The sequence below is a fragment of the Nannobrachium achirus genome, assembly GCF_963921795.1.
Source record: "Nannobrachium achirus genome assembly, chromosome: 18".
Lineage (NCBI taxonomy): Eukaryota > Metazoa > Chordata > Actinopteri > Myctophiformes > Myctophidae > Nannobrachium > Nannobrachium achirus.
Window position 1 is genome coordinate 19,368,354 of NC_137825.1, and position 20,545 is coordinate 19,388,898.

At 42.9% G+C, this 20,545-nt stretch overlaps 1 protein-coding gene across 1 annotated transcript; it reads right to left on the bottom strand.

The window, feature by feature from the left end:
- Positions 1–681: 681 nt before the first annotated feature.
- st6galnac (ST6 (alpha-N-acetyl-neuraminyl-2,3-beta-galactosyl-1,3)-N-acetylgalactosaminide alpha-2,6-sialyltransferase) lies at positions 682–16,154 on the bottom strand. The gene is made up of 10 exons (XM_080747840.1): positions 16,058–16,154; positions 14,154–14,567; positions 10,741–11,110; positions 8,049–8,214; positions 6,051–6,225; positions 5,493–5,631; positions 4,869–4,972; positions 4,069–4,152; positions 3,146–3,245; positions 682–1,917 (listed from the first exon to the last, which is right to left on the bottom strand). Exons 2-10 carry the CDS (start codon positions 14,324–14,326, stop codon positions 1,747–1,749), a joined length of 1,482 nt encoding a protein of 493 aa, XP_080603966.1. The 5' UTR covers positions 14,327–14,567; positions 16,058–16,154; the 3' UTR covers positions 682–1,746.
- Positions 16,155–20,545: the final 4,391 nt, after the last annotated feature.

Sequence of the window (20,545 nt, forward strand, 5' to 3'; positions counted from 1 at the left end):
TGTTACTTGAATGTGTTGCGACACTTTTTCTTTGCAATCTGACCGTAAATTCTCACCATGTGATCTGACAATCTACTACAGTCATACAAGAATGTACACCAATAAACTGAACACATGCAGACTATTGTTCACATGATGCTCTTAAACCTTGTCACAGCCAATGTTCTTGTTCTCCATTCAAATGTGACCAGGTGGAATAAAAATCCCCAAATAATTACAATATCACAGCCTTCTTTAATACACCTTTTTTTAACATATAAAAGTCACAGTCAAAAATTGCACAATTAGATGTCCCTCCCATCCCACAATCTCAACAATACAATATGTTTAATTGACGAGACCTTTCCATTTGAACAATGGAAAATGTTCCACTCTGAAAAGTGTACAATTTTAAATAAACACAAAGTTCCCTGAACTGAATAGTCTCTTTGGTTACTTTTTGCCTGCGGCTCCTTCACAGACCTACATTGTCGCCCTAATCTGTCAAGAGAGATTAGGTCATTGATTATAACTTCTTGTCTCCATGGCCTCATAAGTGGACTTCATTTTAGCATCCAGTATGGGTGACCTCATCAGCAATCAACAAAAAGTGTGAATGACGAACGTCTTTGAATATTGTCCTTTTGTTGTAGCAGCACAAAGATGAGCCCAGGTGCTCTGGCCAATGGCCACACACACACAGACTGTAGCTACACACACCAGGGTCCTTGGGAACCATCGCTGCTTGGCACAGAGAGAAAAGGCCACCGACAACTCGTCCACTTTGTGTTGCTGTGGAAACATCCTACATCGTTTCAAATATCCCCTCCCATTACCTCAGCCATGGCATGCTAAGGGCTAATTTATACTTGGTCGTACGTCTGTGTTGCTCGCCGAAAACAGATGATTTTCCAACTGAACGTATGAACATGAACGTATAAATTAGGCTTAACCAGACTAATGATTCACATTAAAAGGCACTGAGAGCCATAAGGATTCCATACAGTATGCTTGTTAGCCTTATTATGTTCACCAGTGGAAAAGGTCTACACATTTTCTTTGAAATAGCATGTATAAAATAATTATAACAACAGTTATAAGTTACTAAAACTAAATTCCCTTTAGTTTACAAGTACTGTCTCCCTTCAGTATTGGTCAGTCTCTCACAGTTGTTGTTAGCCAAACACAAGTCACACACAACACAGAAACACAGAAAGGACTGAACATAATCTGGGTAAATATCAGAATAGAACATGACAACTGCCTGCAGTGCTCTGAACGTCTATTTTGGGGCGTGGATACAGGGTATTTTAAGTAAGTGGCCAACTCAATTGCAGTCTTCTCCCTTGTGTACAGTAGTACAACACGGTAGAAACTGTTATTCACAGGTCCAAAATTATGTGTTTGGCTAGCCTGTAAACACAATTAAATGTTTAAAAATAATAATAATTATTATTATTATTTGGTTAAAGCACTAAGTCTGTTTACTTAGAGATCATAGCAGCTATGAGGAGAATCATTAAGAAAATGATCTGCCGCTCTCTTTTGAGCCCCAGGAAGTGAAGAGTGTGTAGACCTTATCAGTGCTAGAAAAGGCAGTGGGTGTCAGTCTGGGGACTTCCTGTCATGTGGTTCCACTTCCTGTGGAACAGTTGTTTGGTCTCCCTCGGGTTCGGGCTGGCTGGCGGCAGCAGCAGTCTGTCTTTGTATGGCTAGCTTCCGCGTGGTATCCGGGGACGACTTGGCTTCTGGTTGGTTGACTGCAGTTCACTGGCGCATGTAGAGTCGTATGAGGCGTGCCTGGTGCAGCTGTTGCCACAGGCTCATCTCCATTCGCAGGTCATGGTTGACGAAGAAGCCCACAGGATGGTAGCTGCTGTCGTAGTAGTGGTCAGAGTAGTTCCTGAAGTCTGGGGTCATGAAGCCGTACGCGCTGACCTGCATCAACACAGAACACAAACAAAGACCCAGGGTTAGGGGAAATTGATGGCTGGTTCTCACTGCCTATAAGCCTAACTGTGTCGTGTTTTTCACATGTAAATCTGTTCTTTTCTGTGACCAACAGATAAAAATACACAAAATAATAATTGGCAAAAATAGGCAAACATTTGGTTTGCCTATGTTTAAAACAATATATTTACAGAAAGTTATTGTGCTTATTGTGAACTACCCATTAGCCATCTGTTTTTCTCTAAACTTGATCTGCCAGGCGAGTGTTTGCACACTAATGTTCTGAGTAAAATCACAATTCCCCCTCATGCAATAATGGTTTCGCACATGCTAATCTGAATCCACTACAATTATTATATTTCACAGCTGGCTATTAGGCTAAGCCTTTCCACAGGAACAAATGGTCTGCTCCAAACCAATTCTGTTCTAATTGTTAGGAGAGCTTTTGCTCATTTACTTCACAAATACTAATTGGTCCAGGCTCAGGCCTCACACAAATAAAATGCTTTGGACTCACAATAGGTGGTGAGCAGTGGTAAAGTAACTGAAGTACATTTACTTAACTAATGTACAATGTTGATGTATAAATACTTGAGTATTTCCAATTTCCAATACTTTTACTTCTACCCACTACATCTTGGATCCAAATATTGTACTTTTACTCCAAATATATTGTACTTTTATTTGCAGATATAAAGTATGATATTATAAAACATACATAAACCACTTTAGCCCTTTTTTATACCGTGGCTATTTGAAATAGCAGCTATGTGTTGTGAGCTTATAGATCTGCTATTTTCAAACATTTTGTACTTTTACTTTTGGTACATTTTGATGCCAACACCTATACCTTTACTCAAGTACATTTTGAATCCCAGACTTTTACTTGTAACAGAGTATTTTTATATTGCAGTATTGATACTTTTACTTAAGTCAAATATGTGAGTACATAATTAAACATCATGTGGAGAAAAGGAAGACTAAGACATGAACTATTGGCTGCTTCTTCGGTTAACCTTCGGACGGTGACTCATCTCAGCTGTCAGCGATCGATCAAAGTTAACATAGGCCTACTGTTATGTGTCAGATATGACAGGATAAATATGTACTGAAACTGCTGATCAGACAAGTGCAGTCATGTTCATACTGCTGTTGCTAACTCATTCGTGTGTGTATATTATTTACACAGTATGATGTGTCTGTTAGTTTACAATACCTGGTCACAGGTGTGGACAGCAGCCAGTAGCATCACAGCCCCAGTGGAGGGACGATATATGTCCTTGTATCTGGTCTTCAGAGTGTGGGATCGGAGGAATCTGATGACACAATTACACACAGAGACATTAAAGTTGGAATCCATGGTACTACTACCGTGGTACGGTGAATTAAGACATTCTTGCTCAATCAGGAGGGTGGGGCAACTGATGTCAGAGACACTGTTTATTTGTTAGATAGTTGTTTTATTACTCATGTAACCATGCCTAAACTTAATTATAATAACAGTTCCTAGCAAAAAAACTAACAAAAAAACACACCAAACCTCTAAACCTCTAAACATACTAGCAGTGCCTAACCTTACATTACTCAAAATGACAAACTAATCCCAAAACTCAACTGTTGTCCAATGTTAACCCTAGCGTCCATATTCTGAGAACTTTAGCCAAAAATAGCCGATCTACAAGCTCACAAAGCCTCGCAGAGCGCTGCGAGGCGTTGTGAGCTTGTAGATCGGCTATTTTCGGCAAAGAGGTTTGGTGTAGAGGGGAAAAGGGCGACTGAGTTACTAGGGCCCAGGCTGGAGGGGCCTTCATTATTTTATACTTTAGCTATTGAAAAATAGCTCAGTGCCGCGCTGTGAGCTTGTATATCTGCTATTTTTTCAATAGGGTTAAAGCACAAAATAATGTGTAATAATGCGTTCCCAGTCTAAATGGGTTAAACCCCCTCCCCTATGAAGAACATTCATGGGGGGCATGCAGTGAATCCGTGTACCCAGGGCCCAGAATTTGGTGTGACACCCCTGCCTCTGTCAATTTACTTCCAATGACCCTGTTGTTGTATTGTGACACCAATACCACTTTCAGAGATATGAATGCACAATTGAGAGCGGCTGTCACGCTGAGCCGATCGCCCACTAACCTGTTTCTGAGGTAACGGATGAAATCAGGGTGGTACATCTTAAACTTGCTTGCTGACACATTTTTCCCGAAGTAGTCGGGTGGCCTGAAAAGGAAAGACAATCAGATACAGCCCCACAGGCCAGATACTATGCACTAACAATAAACACCAACGCACATAGCAGATAGAATTACCATCTTGGAAACACTTCCTATGAAGTGCATGTCTAAGATGCCTTATAAACATACTTGTGTAATATAATCTGCTTATAATATTGTTCTATTATTGTTATAAGAACTCTCATAATACTTTAATCATCACATTATAAAGCCTTTTAAAATGACTTATAAGGTCATCCAATAATGGGTGATTTTGATGAACCTATCATGGTTAAAATAGAGTTTTAAGTTACAATGGGTTTGTATAGGAATTGGGTGTGCTTGAGTAGACAATGACCCCAAACATGTTTGAAAGTGAAATATCCCTTTAATAATTGCTGGTCATTTGCTTGCCCAGGATCATAGTGTATTATAAGTGATAATTGACTTTATAAATCATTATAAAAGGCTTTAGAATGTGTTATGATTGCATTACTACTACTACATTATCACTACTTACTAGTGTTTATGACTGTAATTACGCAGTGATAATAATGTGCTAAGATTGTTGTTATAAAGAAATATAACTGCAATTATACAGTGTTATAAGCAGAATAGCGTATTATAGACATGGACGTCATGGGAAGTCTTTCATTCACAGTCTTTCATCAGAACATCGCCAAGAGCTGACGATTCACTCAAATGAACAGAAGGCACACTAACGAGTCACTGTGCTCGGGTCCCCTCTCCACTGGGGTGTGTGTTGCAGCTGCCGCCATCAGCAGGTAGTCCCGGTCGTGGTCTGGCAGGAAGACATACCGCGTCTCCTACAGAACACAGTGAGGAGGGAAGGAAGGTTGCGATGAGTACTACACGACGTGTAAGGCAGTGGTTCTCAAACTTTTACATTTGAAGGTCTCCCCTTAACTTTGACAGTGCCCATTTGGACACTGTCAAAGTTACAGGCCTGTAAGGGTCAATTTGGACCCACATAAAGGGGTCCCTGAAATCCACTTTGAGAACCACTGGTGTATGGAACACTTTTACCAGCTTTCAACCTGGCGTCCCATGAAAATAGATGGATCTACAAGCCGATATATAAACTGTTTTCACAATTCGGTGCACAGCAAAGTATACAGGGCTTAAACCAAAAATACAGTTGAAAATCCACGCCAACATGGATAGTTGAATAATTATCACATACAATTGTATTCTATTGAATAGAATACATAATGCGATTATTCATTCAAAAGATTCAATTAGAATATAGTTACATTCTAATAAGAAGGTACTGTGTTGTTATCATTCTGCTTAGTGAATCTATCTTGTCGCGGGTGATGCTCTGACCTCAGAGAGAGGGGGTCCTCTGTAGCCTTGGCCAGCGTAGCTCCTCATGGAGTTCCTCAGTGTGTTGGTGGAGAATGTGTAGTGGGTCGTCCGGGACCCCACATCCTGCTCGAAACCTTTAATGACAGCCCCATTGGTCCTGAAAATCAATTAGGTACACACACACAAACACACACGCACATCCGCACGGACAGGCACATACACACATACAACACGCATAAAGCACATGTACACACACACACACACACACACACAAACAGCACGTTAATTGCCACTTAGTCCATCAGTAACCATGGAAACCACATGCAGAGCACCAGTCTCTGTGCTCTTGGATGACACATCCTCAGTGACACACAAGAAGAACAACATGCCTCTGATGATATCCTCCTGTTCAACATACACCACAAAGGCTACAACTACACTTATGTTCATCTGAGAGTGAACTAAGGAAGGGATGAAGCAGGGAAACATAGCAACTCTTAGCCTATTTTTGCCAAGCAACACAGTCGTACAATGAAATATGAATTAGGCTTCGACCAGGCCACATATGCCATCTACCTGAAGACGTAATCATGTCGGTCGATCTCTCTCCCTTGCTTGGAGTCTTTCAGTATCCCGCCGTTCCCCACCACGGCACAGCGGACACACTGGGATCGGTTGCTTCGTTGGTTCCAGTCGTCAAACATTTGCCAGTTGGCGGATGAGTTGAGCACAGAGAGAGTTGCCACCAGCGCTGTGTTGGCACAAAAATAGAAACAACTAGAAGCAGTGCTCTTCCGAGCACAGGTCTCCACCAGGCCGTGCGTCCTGGTGGTGCTACTGTATAATAGGCCAATGTAAAAAGGGTGGCATATGTTCTTCACCTTAGATCTTTCATGGCAATCGGACGCTGCATGCATGATTTCAAGCATTGTGTTCCAAAAATGAGTTTTGCTAAAGTCTACCTGCTGGTGGCGCTATAACAGGACAATGTTAAAAAGGTAGCATTTGTTCCTTGACCTAGTGGGAATATGTGTGGCAAATGTCACGGTAATCGCAAGCTGCGTTGCTGATTTGAGGCATTTTGTTCAAAAACGGAGCAATCCTGCAAACTTTGGAAGCTAATATTAGCCAATCAGGATGGAATGTGAAATATCAGACGGATCGGACTTGATCACATGACTATAGAGATACTGTGTACCGATTTGCATGATTTTTGGATAAAATCTCAAGGAGTAATATCCAAAAATGTGTTTTACATAAGTCAGCCCAAAGGTGGCGCTATAAAAGGCTGATGTGAAAAATGCAGGGCAAAGGTTTATCCTTAGCCTCTAGGGAGTGCGCTTACAAAGTTTGAAACTGATCGGTGGAGTTATAGGTAAAACCACAAATCGGGCTGTTATAGCGCCACCATGAGGCTGATTAAAAAAAAATTAAGTGGCATTTCTTCCTCGGCCTAGTGGTAACGTGTGTGCGCGATTTCATGATAATTGCACTTTGCGTTTGTGATTTGAGGCATTTTGTTCAAAACGGCTCAATCCCACAAACTTTGGAAGCCAATCTTAGCCAATCAGGATGGAATATGCAAAATCGGACAGATCCGTGTCGATCACATGACTGTCGAGATACTGCCTACCGATTTGTAGGATTTTTGGACAAAATCTGTAAGAGTAGTGCACAGAAATGTGTCTTGCGAACATCGGCCACTAGGTGGCGCTAGAAAAAGCCCATTTGAAAAATTTAGGGCAGAGGTTCTAGATTGGCATCCAGGGAATGTGTGTGCTCACTTTGGCAGCGACCGGGCCAACGGCGACTGAGATTAGCTGCACACAAACTGCGAGGACACACACACACACGGACGGACACACGGACACACGGACGGACGGACGCACGGACGGACGGACGGAGGGGAAAACATACTCTCCCCTCAGCCTTCGGCTGGTGGAGACAATTAACGTTTGCTTCAGGCTTGACCTGGAGCTTCCCCATATTATACTGGGAAGCTCCAGTTTTGGAAGGGAAGTGTATATGCAGTAATATGTAGGGCAGGCCATACATTAAAATCTCCTCCCTTCCTAGACTTCCTAAAAACTGCAGATCATGCCCTGTAATGTATTTTAAGCTAATTAAAAGATAAGATCTTCTTCCTGAATGTGACCAAAAGTTGCTAGAGCAGTTTGTTTGTTTTTTCGTTCTTATGCAATGGCATACTCTGAGAGACAGACTTGTTCGTGATTGGTTGAGAAGAAAATGAGGGTATGTATAAGGGCAAACTGACACGTATCCATTTCTCACGGAACACGATAAACATCACAAGCGATAAGAACTAGTATAAGGAAGTGTGTGCGTGATTGAATTGACATCCTATCCTCTCTTAGAAGTAAACTTGAGAAGGCCTACGTGAGGGGTATAGCGCCTACTTGCGAGCACATATTTAGGGCACATAACTCTAGATACAGCAACACATGCCGACAGCCGTGAAGTCCAGTTCTACTGACTGATAGTGATGACACAAAAAAAAACACTTCAGGGTTTCTTTATATCAATAAAGTGCATTTTAAGCAATTGAAGACTTACTCTTATAGTCAACCACTCCCCAACCGTGTGCTCCTGGGTACTGGCTTAGCCGCTCATACTGGTCAGGAGTGGCGTACTTGGCCCACTGGAGGACTGGAACATGCTTCAGAAAACGGTCGGCGAGGTCAGTGGAAGCGACCCTGGTTGTTATGGTGTCGGGACAGTCCTGGTGGGAGGAAATACCACGGCAGTGTCATAATTGTATACACGTACGCAGTCACGACCACGGACACACAAAAACACATGATGCAAACGCTAAAGCTTTCGCACGCACTTAACAACCACTTCACCTGGAAAGAATGTGACACACGTGTGACAGAGTAGGATTTAGGTTTTAAAACCAACATACATAAAACATAATGTCTGCAAGATCATTACTAAGCCCTCACTACCAAACCCACAGCATTTGTTCTACCTGATACAGTAGGTTTCTCAACCCACAATATCAACCCACAAACTCTCATTGGAGGCAATTATGTAGCAATTACACCGCGCAGCAAGACAAGAGCAACTCCGATGATACGTGGGAAGCTGTGGGTCTGACCTGAGAGAGCTGTGCTCATTATGAAAAGTATGTGCAGGGGTGTCGCACCAAATTCTGGGCCCTGGGTACAAGGATTCACTGCTGGCCCCCCATTAATGTTCTTCATAGGGGAAGGGTTTAACCCATTTAAACTGGGTTAGGGTTACGCATAATTAGGCATCATTTTGTGCTTTAAATATTGAAAATAGCAGATATAACGTAAGCTCACTGCGAGCTTGTAGATCTGCTATTTTTGAAAAATCTTCAAATCTTCAAATCCTTCTAAGGTTTTTTGAAAAACCTATGTTTCCCATAAGCAAAATTTGAGTTACAAAAAATTAGTGCTGTCCAACGATTAAATATTTTAATCGCGATTAATCGCATGATTTAGCTAGTTAATCGCGCGATTAATCGCAAATAAGTCATCAGCTTTTATCAGTTCACAATGTTACTTAGAGGGATATCTTTCAAGTCTTTCGTGGCCCAATTAACTTGGGAGTGGAAAAATATGCTGGCTTTATGCGAAAGTATCTTAATCTTTTATTCAAAATCAATTAAAAACCCAAATAAATCATAATGGTATTGCATTAAACGGACTGCAGCTGATGGGTATAAGGATCTGCACATTAAGCTAATCACCTGGAGACCTCCCCAAATAATAGTTGAGATAATAATGTTGAGAAACAGTGTCCAAAGGCCAAATGGCTATAATATAAAAATATGCGATTAATTGCGATTAAAACAATTAATCGCGATTAACATAACGGTGAGTTAATCGCGATTAATTTAGTTAACTCGAACAGCACTACAAAAAATACATACTTTCAAAGATTTGCACACATTTTCACGACTTTTCAAAAATAGCAGATCTACAAGCTCGCAGCGCTGCACTCGGTGCCGCGCTGTGAGCTTGTATATCTGCTATTTTTCAATAGCTAAAGTATATAAAAAATAATTAAGGCCCCCTCCACCTTGGGCCCTAGTAACTCAGTCCTACTTTTCCCCCCCTTGTGACGCCCCTGATGAAAAGTACATGTAAGAGTAATGTATCTGCCTGACACATCAGCACAAACAAACCTAATCTGATTGGACCGAATGGCTGAGCTGTAGTTAAAAAAAAAGAGCATGTCAGTACTCTTTACTTTACCATAATAGCCTTCTGGGCGTTGGGCAGAGCTACTCGGTGGGATAAACACTATACTGCATCAAAACCTAGTGATTGCTCATCACATGAGAGACACAAAACCCTGAGGGAGACTTCAAAGAATGTCTTCATTTAGTGTGTGTGCGTGTGTGTGCGTGTGTGTGCGTGCGTGCGCGCGTGCTTTCCAAAACCTTTCTGACTGCCTCTTCTTGGTGTACTTCCAAGAGACATTACAGAGTGTGTTCTGTGCTTAGTATGACACCAGGGCAGGGGCAGGAGGGGAGACCGAGGAATTGAGCCCTGTGCCTGGGATACTTGACTTGATTCACTTGGGAAGACAAGCACAGGCATTTTCCCTGTGGCATCCACTTTATATCAGCCTGAGCTCGCTCAACTGATCATCACCTTGTCCAGCCTGCTGAAAAGGTGCGTCAGACATGTGTGGGTGAGGATCTGCCACAGGGACAAAGGAGTCCGCTCTGGATGTCCTCCAGGCAATCTAATGCACTGGATGAACTAGAGCGCAACACTATATCGTCCTTGTCGGGTGGAAACCTTGTATGTCCAAAACCGTTTGTTTTGTATTTATAATTTTTAATATGATTTAAACTAGTGAAAACAGACGATCTACAAGCACTTGTAGATCGTTGCTCAGATGTGTGCTTGAAGATCAGATGTGAAACTTGGAGATACAAGGTTTCTGCCTGACAGTGATGATATGAGCCTTCTGGGCTTTGGGCAGCACTACTCCGTTAATGATGAACATACTAGTGCTGACATGTCATGTGCCTATAAGCGCTGATAACCTACACGCTTCTGTGATGCATTTTAATCTGTATGACGTTACACGTTTACCATGGATCATTCTACCCACCAGCCAATGCCCTTGAATTGCAGGCCTTATTTTAATTGCACAACATTTATTTGACTGAGAAGGGCAACACCCTTCTCAGCATCAGAGGTTTACATGGACGGTTGGAGTCACAACAGGCAAATTCCATAACGATACTGACATTTGGACTCACCGTTTGTAGTGGGATATCTTCAGTGGCGTAAACATCTCCGAGGTAGGGTGGCTCTGTTGACTTGGCAGCGTGCGTGGGCAGCTGGGGCTGCAGATTAGATTCTTTGGTAGTAGGCTTGGCATTATCTTTGGCATCAGACATGGGTTTAGACTCAGCTAGATCTCCTCCTGGTGGCGGCCGGTCACTACTCTTGCCTGGTTCTGCTTCAGTGGTTGTTGCGGGTACTACTCTGGGTTTTGTGGTGGTAACGTGTGCAGCACTTGTATGTTCATTAACGACTGTTCCAGACAACAGGGTGGGGTCAGAGGTCGAGGCAGGAGGCGTGTGGATCCAGTGGTCCCTGTTGATGTCAAGAGAGTCTTGTGATCTGCTGAGAGACAAAACGTTTGGAAATGAGAATGGAAGTCACTCTTGTCAGGCCACAACTTATATTTCCACATGATATTCACTCATTATGATATTGTGTTATGTTGTTAAGACCCCAGTATGTTGACTGACAGGAGTTAATCATGTCAAAAACCTTTCATTTTCATATTTATAAAGCTACATCCATTTACTTTCGTCAAAGCAGCACAATATTTGGCTTTACGTTTTTTAGTTATCATGAAGTATTATTTAATATATTTTAACGTAACCACGTTTTCATAATAATGGATCACATCTGTGGACCTATAATATATAAAACATTTCCTTTAACAGACACTTAAAATATGTTGCGAGAGTTGGAAAGAGATGATTATGTCACTGTTGCAGACTTTAACTTCCATGTGAAATATTCGAGGCCTAAAGACTTTCTCTGAGTGAATCAGCGGGATTGATTGATTGATTTGATTGAGATCCTTTAGGAGACTTTGCCTGTGTCATGTGATATCAAATCACATGCAACACACAGTTGAGTTTCACCCCCAGCTATTTGACTTAACACAGCTTATTTGCTATCATGGCTATACTTTGTTTGTTGTTTACTGATGTGATAAGAGGAAGTACCGAGCCAAATGCAAATGCAAGAAACTAAGAACAGACTGTGTTTCCTCTGATCTAATCATGGATGAAGGGTTTTGTTGTCTGTCTACTCAAATGGAAACTTTGTTGTGCTTAGCTATTTCTTCTTAAGTTGACACCATGACTTACCATGGCAACTAAAGAAACTAGTTCAGTCAAATATTTGGTTTGGACTTTGTCAAAAATGCACACAAAAGATGTCTCTGCACCAACATCCAGCAATGTCACAAATCATCATGTTGAATTCATTGCCATGTTTTCAGATTTTTGGGTTGCATTTAGCAATAGCCCAGTACCAGATGGACCTTAATTTCGTCACTGTCGGGCAGAAACCTTGTATCTCCAAGTTTCAAATTTGTAAATTTTTTAGCAAAGTAAAGCACTACTTCATCATATGGCTATCACACAAAAGTAGTGAAAACAGCAGATCTACAAGCACACAATGCCTCGCGATGCGAGGCGTTGTGTGCTTGTAGATCGGCTGTTTTCACTAGTTTAAATCGTTTAAAAAATGATAAATACAAAACAAACGGTTTTGGACATACAAGGTTTCCACCCGACAACGGCGATTTGTTTCAATTACAGCAAGACAGCTGCAGTCTCAGGTAACCATGGCGTTTGCTTTGCACTCGATTGGTCACTTGCTAGTCTCCAACCAGATGGTGCTGATGTGTGATTGGTCACTTGCTAGTCTCCAACCAGATGGTGCTGATGTGGTGCTCAGCAGGAAGTGAACCTCATAAAGCCCACTAATGAGGCACAAATGTAATAGAGCAGTCATATTAAAGTGTAACAGGAACTTGTTAATGTCCAACAGAGATCAAAGGTACAGGGACAGCAACACAGGAAGGCAGCTAGGACAACCTGGCTGGTACGAATGTAGACTGTTTGTACTTCATGGATGCTCTTTAATATTACATATTCAGTATTATGGAGAAGTGGAACAATTTTGTGTCTTAAAGCCCCTTTTCCACTGGCCCAACACCACACCACACCACTCCACTCCACACCGCCCACTTGTGCCACGTTTTCGACTACAAGGACCTGGGTAGAGTGGTGTGAAAGTGGTACTAAACGTGGTACTAAGAATTATCCAATCTAGAGTAGGTCTGAGCTAGGCCAAACAGGGCAAAACACTTCATAATGACTGATCCCTCACTGACTTTTCATTTAGACCACCAGGATATAGTTGTAATACATGATAATAGATTCTAATGTGTTATAACCACTATTATAATCTACTATAGTGTATTATAATTATCATAGTAATACATTAATACTTTATAGTGTGTTATAATCACAGTTATAATCCATTATAGTGTATTATAATTTAGGATAGTTGTAATACAAATTTATATTGTATTATAATCACAGTTAAAAGGGTCAATTTGTTTCTTACCGATCTTACACGTTGGCGTTTTTAAAAGGTGACACTGCTGTGATTTTTAAAATGGCCAATAAAGGATTCTATCTATCTAAAGAAGCAAAATAAAAGTTCCTCTAATTGCTTTTCTAAATACACAACGCTTTACCATACATAAAAAACACACAAGAACTCCTATGCAAAATCCAGTGGGATTTGGCAAGAGAGCGATAGCAAGGGAGAGAGAGAAGGATAAGCACATGGTTATTTGAATACCCACACATTCAGATAAAAGCACAGCTCAAGAAGATCCAGCCACTCTGGCAGCTCAAAATGAAAGACCTGCGGGTGCCGAATACTGAAACTTATCATTTAGTCCTAGTGTCTGAAATAGACCATTGAGAGACGGCCACCCCCCACCACCCACCACCACCACCACACATTTCTTTCTCAGTTGTTAATGCATCTTATCTGGGTTTGCTGGCTTTTAAAGCTGGAACATTGCCCAGTGTAACACGGCTTACATTTCACATATGTAAGAGACCACCTCCAGTGAAATAACTCTAGGGACATTTTTCTTTTTTCATTAGTCTAACTCTAACAGGAGCACTGTGTGGCTCCTTTGTTTAAACCACAATGGTACAACGAGAAGGGGCATAAGTAGTGGTTACTGAATCCCTGGAACTTTTAATTCCCTCCATGAACTAAGGGTTTAACCCCGTCTCATTATACAAACGTTGGCCATTAACCACATTAACATCTTGTCTGGGCATGTGTCTTATTGGCAAAGATTCTGCGAAATAGGCGAACATTTGGTGAAAATAGCAGATCTACACAATATCTCTCTCGTTGTGAGCTTGTAGATTGGCTAAGATATTTGACCTAGAAAGAAACCTTTCCTCATCTGTCTACAAGTAACCTTCAATGTAGAGGGCACAATGCGATTTGTACTGGATTTATGTGAAAGGGATCTTATCCATTCATGGCTTAAGAAAAGATGCATGTATAATGCATGCCCAAGAGTGTAGGTTTCGTCTGAGCATCTCACCTGCTTGCTTCCAGAGAGTTGCCGGTGATGCCATGATGGGTGCGCGCCAGGTCCACCATGCGGTGCCAGGGCATGTGGAACTCCAGGTTCACGCATAGGATGTAGAAGCTCAGCAAGGAAACCACAGTCAGGCAAAAAAGCACCAGTCTCCTCTTGCGTCCCATGCCGGTCATGGTGAGCACAACCCTGGCCAGCAGGCTGTGTTTGTGGCCCCTGCCCTCAGCTCACCCGGAGGGAACATGAGGAGATGATGGGGGCTGGCGTCAGCGAGGAGAAGGCGGGACGGCAGGGCTCGGTCCTTCTGGAGACAATGCCTTGGGTCATCCAGGAGAGGGACAGGGGAGGGGGGAGCAGCGACGGTGGAGGTGGGGTGTTAATTAGCCCACAATAGAATCTGGGCACCACACTGGAACTCTGTCAACACACACAGGGGAAGGAGGGAGAGGGAGGGAAACGTTATCTTGTGGTGTCAACGGAGCGCCAAATAATCCTTTTTTAATGAAACTGCTGCCCATGCCGGATCACCACCTCCGTATCCCTTTACAGCAGTGGTTCTCAAACTTGGGGTCGGGACCCCAAGTCGGGTCCCCAAATTATTTTGTGGGATACCCAGATGATTAGCTTAATGTAAAAAAAAAAAAAAAAAAGTCTCACTCAACGGTAAACAAACCAACATAAGTGTATAGGCCTACAGGGTATCTGCACATTTATATATGTAAGTGACAATTTAAGGATTTTCAAGACCGTTTTAATAAACTGGCCAAACTGTCAAATATTAAGTAAGCAAGAGGCGAACATTGTGAAAATAGCAGATCTACATGCTCATTGCAAGGCGTTGTGAGCATGTAGATCTGCTATTTTCACAATATTTATCTGTGGAACCGAGTCACATTAAATGTAATACCTACAATTCCAAGTGCTTGTCAGGGTGGGGGTCTCCTGTTTATATGGGCCTATGTTTATTTTGGGGGTCACAGCCTAAAAAGGTTTGAGAACCACTGCTTTTACAGTACATCTCTCTTCTCTTGGAATATTGACTCAGTTACCCTGGTGGGTAAAGTATGCAGAGAGCAGGAGGGGGACTAGCGTATTAGGATCACTCTCAGACACCAATCGCACCAAGGTCACACTCACACTCACCTTGATTCTGGCACCAGCATTTTGCCCAGGGGCTAAACTGGCAGCATGAAATGGGGAAGTGATGGGATGGCTGCTACTGGTATAAACTGGAGCAGAAAAAGTCCCTTCCAGGAAATGTTTTCTTATGCAACCCACCCCCTGCCTTGTGGTTCAAATGAACTTTCTGAGCCTCTACAAATCTCACCAGGATCTAAAGACATTAGCATACATATTGAAGACCTCCCTTCACCACTTCTCACCCCTTTGTGTAACCACTGTGTAACAAACACGTCCTGAGGCACTTCACCATGGCTGAATTAATTGCAATGACTGCTGAATTTAAAATCTGTTATAAACAAGTAAAAATAAGGAACACGTGACTGACAACAATGTCAACAATGCACTTCATATAGTTTGAAGATAAATGGGGAATGGAAAGAATGTGTAGTGATGAAGAGCTGATAAGCCCAGCTCTCCACGTCTCTGATAAGTGGGAAACTGGGAAAGAATGTTTTATCCCCCAACAAAAAATTACAAAAGGCATTTCATATCTTGTATTTATAGAAATCAAATAGTTTTGCCTCTAAAATTATTCTATAAAAAAAGGCGGAATGCCCATAGAAGTTATTCAAAGCTAATGCAGTTTACCAAGTTCAATACACTAAACTGTTAGAAACAATCTTCCCCTGTAGTCACACTGTTACTCTCTTGTCTGTCTCTCTCCTTCTGGTGTCCTCTTACAAACTTTTAATAAGAAAACCAAAACAGTTTAAATGTCCCCTCACCGATGAGCAGTCTTCAGTTCTCCTGTAGCGGCTGTGTCCTCTCTCTACAGTTACAATACCTCCAAGTCAGGAGCAGCTCTGTCTGTCTGTCTGTCTTTCTTGTCTTCTTGCTCGAAGAGAGAGAGAGAGAGGAGTGCTGTACTACTCTCTGAGAGTCCCGGCACAGTAGGGGCGGTACCATTGTGAAATGAGCAACAGCTGCTGGCAATTGGTCAACCCCCTCAAACCACAGTGTAAGGGGGGGAGGGGGAGGGTGGCAGAGAGAAAGAGAGTCCCCCTCCCTCACCAAGGTTGCAATAAAGTTAAGATGAGAAGGGAAGGCGGATCTAAAGGGAATCCTTGCTATGATAACAATGTGTAGAGATCATGAAACCTAATGACAGGCAAACAGTGTCCCCCACCACACACACAGACAGACAGACACAGAGACAGACAGACAGACACATTCAGAAGTCATAAACCACACAAACACAAAAAGGAGCAGTCAGGGGACAAGAAGGAACATGCAGGACGAACGTCCCCAGGTACAGGAGAAAAAAATGTGCCTAGCTCGAACCAAAGACATTATGGCAGCCTGTGTGTTGCTGCTGCTGTTGTTTTGTTTTTATCAGCTGCTACACAACAGAATCAATCCTCAAGTGTTAACTGAACTCTACTGAATGCAAAAATATGGCTCAGGCCTTGGGAGTTCTGGGATCTTTAATGTGTAGTTATAGGCTTCATCAGCACAAATTTTATCACACAGAGAAACTCTATTCACTACTCCTCTACCTCACACTTGTAGTGTTAAATAATATAGTCTCTGCTTCTCGAGGTTTGGTTTTCCTCTCCGACAACAAATGAGATACAGAATGGAGATACATTTCTATGCACCACCACCAGTTGCTTTAGCAGTCCGCTAAGAAGCCTGCTTGCTGGAGGGCCAGGGGAAAAAAATGTACATTTGTGAGGAAAGTGGGTCAGCTGTGGTACACGTTATTCCAGATGTATAGGCAATCAAATCCCCTTAGCGTTTTTCAGCATCCCCCCCACCTCCTTATAAGTGACACTCGACATAAAAAGGACTGCAATTGCTAAGCTACGGTATTATGGTAAAAGTATGTTGCTGGTGTTTAGACACTATAATTGTTTAATTGGCTTTGAAACCTCTAATATATCACTCAATTTAGGCCACAGAGTTCCGAGCCAACTGCAATTTTGGTGACACATTGGGATTCCAGAGGTTATTGACCAGATGTGATTGAAAATGCTTCTCCCACAACCAGTGAGTTATGGTCTGAGGAGGGAAGAGCAAAAGGGTGGGAAGCTGAAACAAGCCAACATTTTTGTTGTCCCCCTCAATAAATAAGTAAGGGAAACGAAACATCGTCTTCTAAACAGCATTTTTCTTTTAATTCTCTTTTCACGTTAAGAGCCAATACCCTTTTTCACAGTTTTGAACCATCACCATGAAGAGCGATCAGTATAAAACAACACAAGTAAATGACTGGCTGAAGAACTGCACGTTTTGGGCACATGAGCGTTATATTGTCAACAATATACAAAACAATGGAAACAGTGAAGACAAAACAAAAATAAATGACAACTGGAGTGGTTTTACATACGAGTGAAATTTCTAATTCAACCCAGCCAGGGTATTTTGTGTAAATCATCAGTATGTGTGTGCGCATGCGTGATTTGTCTAGCATTTGCACTGTCAGAGTCACCCCAGGTCACAAAGAAAGGAATGGACCAACAGTGCAGCGGAACACACACAAAGGCCAGACTCAGTGGCACATGTGGGACGGGCATGGGCGAGAAATGCCAACCATGTTGCCACCCTGTCGGGTGTGAGGCGAACAGCCCACGTCTGCAGTGCCAAAAGCAGCAGTGGAATGAAAGGCTAAGAGGAATTATTCCGACCGTAGGGAGCTCAGATGCGCGGTCACCATGAGTCACGTCCCGTCTCAGCTGCTTATTATGTGAAACCCAGACTAATAAGTGTGTGATGCGTGTTTTTAGTCCAAGCGAGAACCAAATGAGTCATTTCTCCGTCTCTCACTGAAGACCACCTAGCTTAAAAGGGGGGATTTTTCATTTTCATTAAGGCTATGCGAGCCGAAAGTCGCAAATTCACATTTTCTTGTGTTTCTTTGTGTTTGTGGTTTTTTGACCAGCCTACTCTCAACACAAGACGACGGAAGACATGACATCACTGCCATATCCGGCTGTCTGAGGTCAGAAAATGCATTATGTTGCATAACCCTGCACTACATAAACCACCAAACTAGCTATTACTAGAATATACTTCATTATATCGTGGCTCGGACACCCCTACATTCCATATCAGCAAAACCTGACATACTGTACTCGGACCATAAACAAATGGCGTGATTACAAAGTAACATTAACTGCATTGGCTCTACCAAGCATTTGGCCTTGTTCTCATTTTGCAAAAGTAATGCAAACAATGTGGCATGGTCTGCTTGATTTGTGAAATGATTACTTCAAAATCATAAACTTGTCCTTAGGATTAATTGACATTAAAAAACCATATAATCACAATGCGAGAGCATTAAATGGGTTCATAAATAAATAAAAATAAAGAAAAGAAAAAAAGAAGAAATAAATAAAATAAAAACATCTTACGATACAAAGACTAAAAGTGGGATGGCCACAAAGCTATGAGTTTCACACAGCTGTGTGGTCTGTCTGTCACATTATGTTGCACCTAAAGAACAGGCTGACCTCCTGGTTTAGAGTTTGCCTACTGCAGTGGAAAACTCTTGTTAAACTCCCCCCCACCACCAACCAACTTACCACAGTTGTCCTTTTTTTGTGTCCAAGTGGCACTTCCAAACATCTTCATATGTTTACTTTTCATGGCCTAAGAAATTCGAAAAACATAATGATAAAAGAAACATGCATGCAAAGCCAAGAGCTGTGGGGTGGGCCGGTTCCTTTGAGTATTATGGATTGAGGAGGGAGTACTGTATAATGTACTTTTGTGTGTGAATTTGAGCGTGGTCAAGGCATCACTTTCACCCCATTCAGAGTACGATGTTTTTTTGTCACAGTGCGCCCTCTGAATCCGCTGTGGCGAAACCCATCGGGCTTTTAGCGCAGGCCGGGTCACATGAAACCGTCTGTCGGGCCTTGTGCACCCTCTCAACCCCGCCACTACCACACTCCGTCCCAGACTCTGCTTTCCTAATCCTATAAACACTTTCTATGCACATTCCTCTTCCTCCTCCCCCACTCCCTTCTCCTCTTCTTCTTTCTGTCCCACATTCACCAAACTTTCAAAACCACTCCGCCTGCAATCATGGCTCCTCAGCGCTTTGACCTCAAACACGCTGCACAAACTCTCGACTTTCTTTTCCTTTCCCCGCTGCTCCTCGCCTCATTCCCATTTAGTTCCAGCGACGTTTCTAGAACACATTTTCATAACTATAATCAAAAACCAATATTAGTGGACAGCTTCTGACCTCTCTTTGTCAGATTGAATCTTTTTAGCTCAAGACTAATACCACATACTCGGATTCAGAGCTATACTGGGCTGATCGTGGGGCCTGTGGGACGGGGTGGTTGGGCTGTAGCGAGGCTAGAGCCTGTAATTAGCACTAACCCGAGGGGGCACGGGGACAAAAGGCATCTGTAACTCACACACAAAAGGGGGAACTGAGTGCCTGGACTGCACACAAGCAAAAAGCCAGGGTTAAACATTGTTGCGCACGGGTGCCGTGCACCGGGAATAGCCGATCTACACACGCTCATAACGTGCGCGTGCGACTACGTATAACTCGGTCTTAACTCGACACGTTGTGACGACCAAGTGATCTGGACTCCAGGGGTGAGGCGGGGGGCTTTCAGAAAGAACCCCCCCCCCCCCCCTTCTCCCCTCTCATTTTGCATTCTGTAAAAACTTTACACCAGCAGCACAGGCCTGGGCTGGCTCTGAGAAACATCTGGAACTGCTCTCTGTGGCAGCCGGCCTCAGTGGAGGAACGTGACGGGGGCTTACCCCACAGGGGTGGGGGTGGGGGTGGGGGGCTGCGGTGGCACAGTCAGATAAGATGGAAAAAATGCAGCGTTCCTCCTGTGGCATGAGGAGAATGGTCGACTACGCCGATAAGTCTCTTTCCGCTGGCTCCAGCGGGGATGTCGCTGTCCAACAACAGAGCCATCTGTTCCACAAAACAACGTCCCGTTTCCTGCCTGTACAATGAAGCCCCTTCCGTCCCTGTTCTTCTTTTTTTTTTGTATATTCCCAACGAGGTAGGACAGTCTCTGTTCTCAGTTCACTTTGTGTTCCCTCTCAAGTTCTACAAGCTCCCATCTCACTCAGCAGAACACTCTCCACCAAAGAAAAACAGGTAGGGGCCCCCAAGTGGCACATCAGACAGAGCGTTGAGGGGAGCGCGAGAGAGAGAGAGGGAGAGGTTTGGAGGTGGGGGGTGGGTGGGTGGAGAGGCGCTCTGGCAAGCCGAGACCCGCCCACCCTGTCAG

What these genes read in the sequence shown, in the direction of transcription:
- st6galnac (XM_080747840.1), bottom strand. Translation starts at nt 14,326, where the DNA reads ATGACCGGCATGGGACGCAAGAGGAGACTGGTGCTTTTTTGCCTGACT. An exon ending in GGGAGTGGTTGACTATAAGA is followed by an intron (nt 6,226 to 8,048) that starts GTAAGTCTTCAA and finishes GTGCCAACACAG; the next exon opens with CGCTGGTGGCAACTCTCTCT. An exon ending in GAGGACCCCCTCTCTCTGAG is followed by an intron (nt 4,973 to 5,492) that starts GTCAGAGCATCA and finishes TGTGTTCTGTAG; the next exon opens with GAGACGCGGTATGTCTTCCT.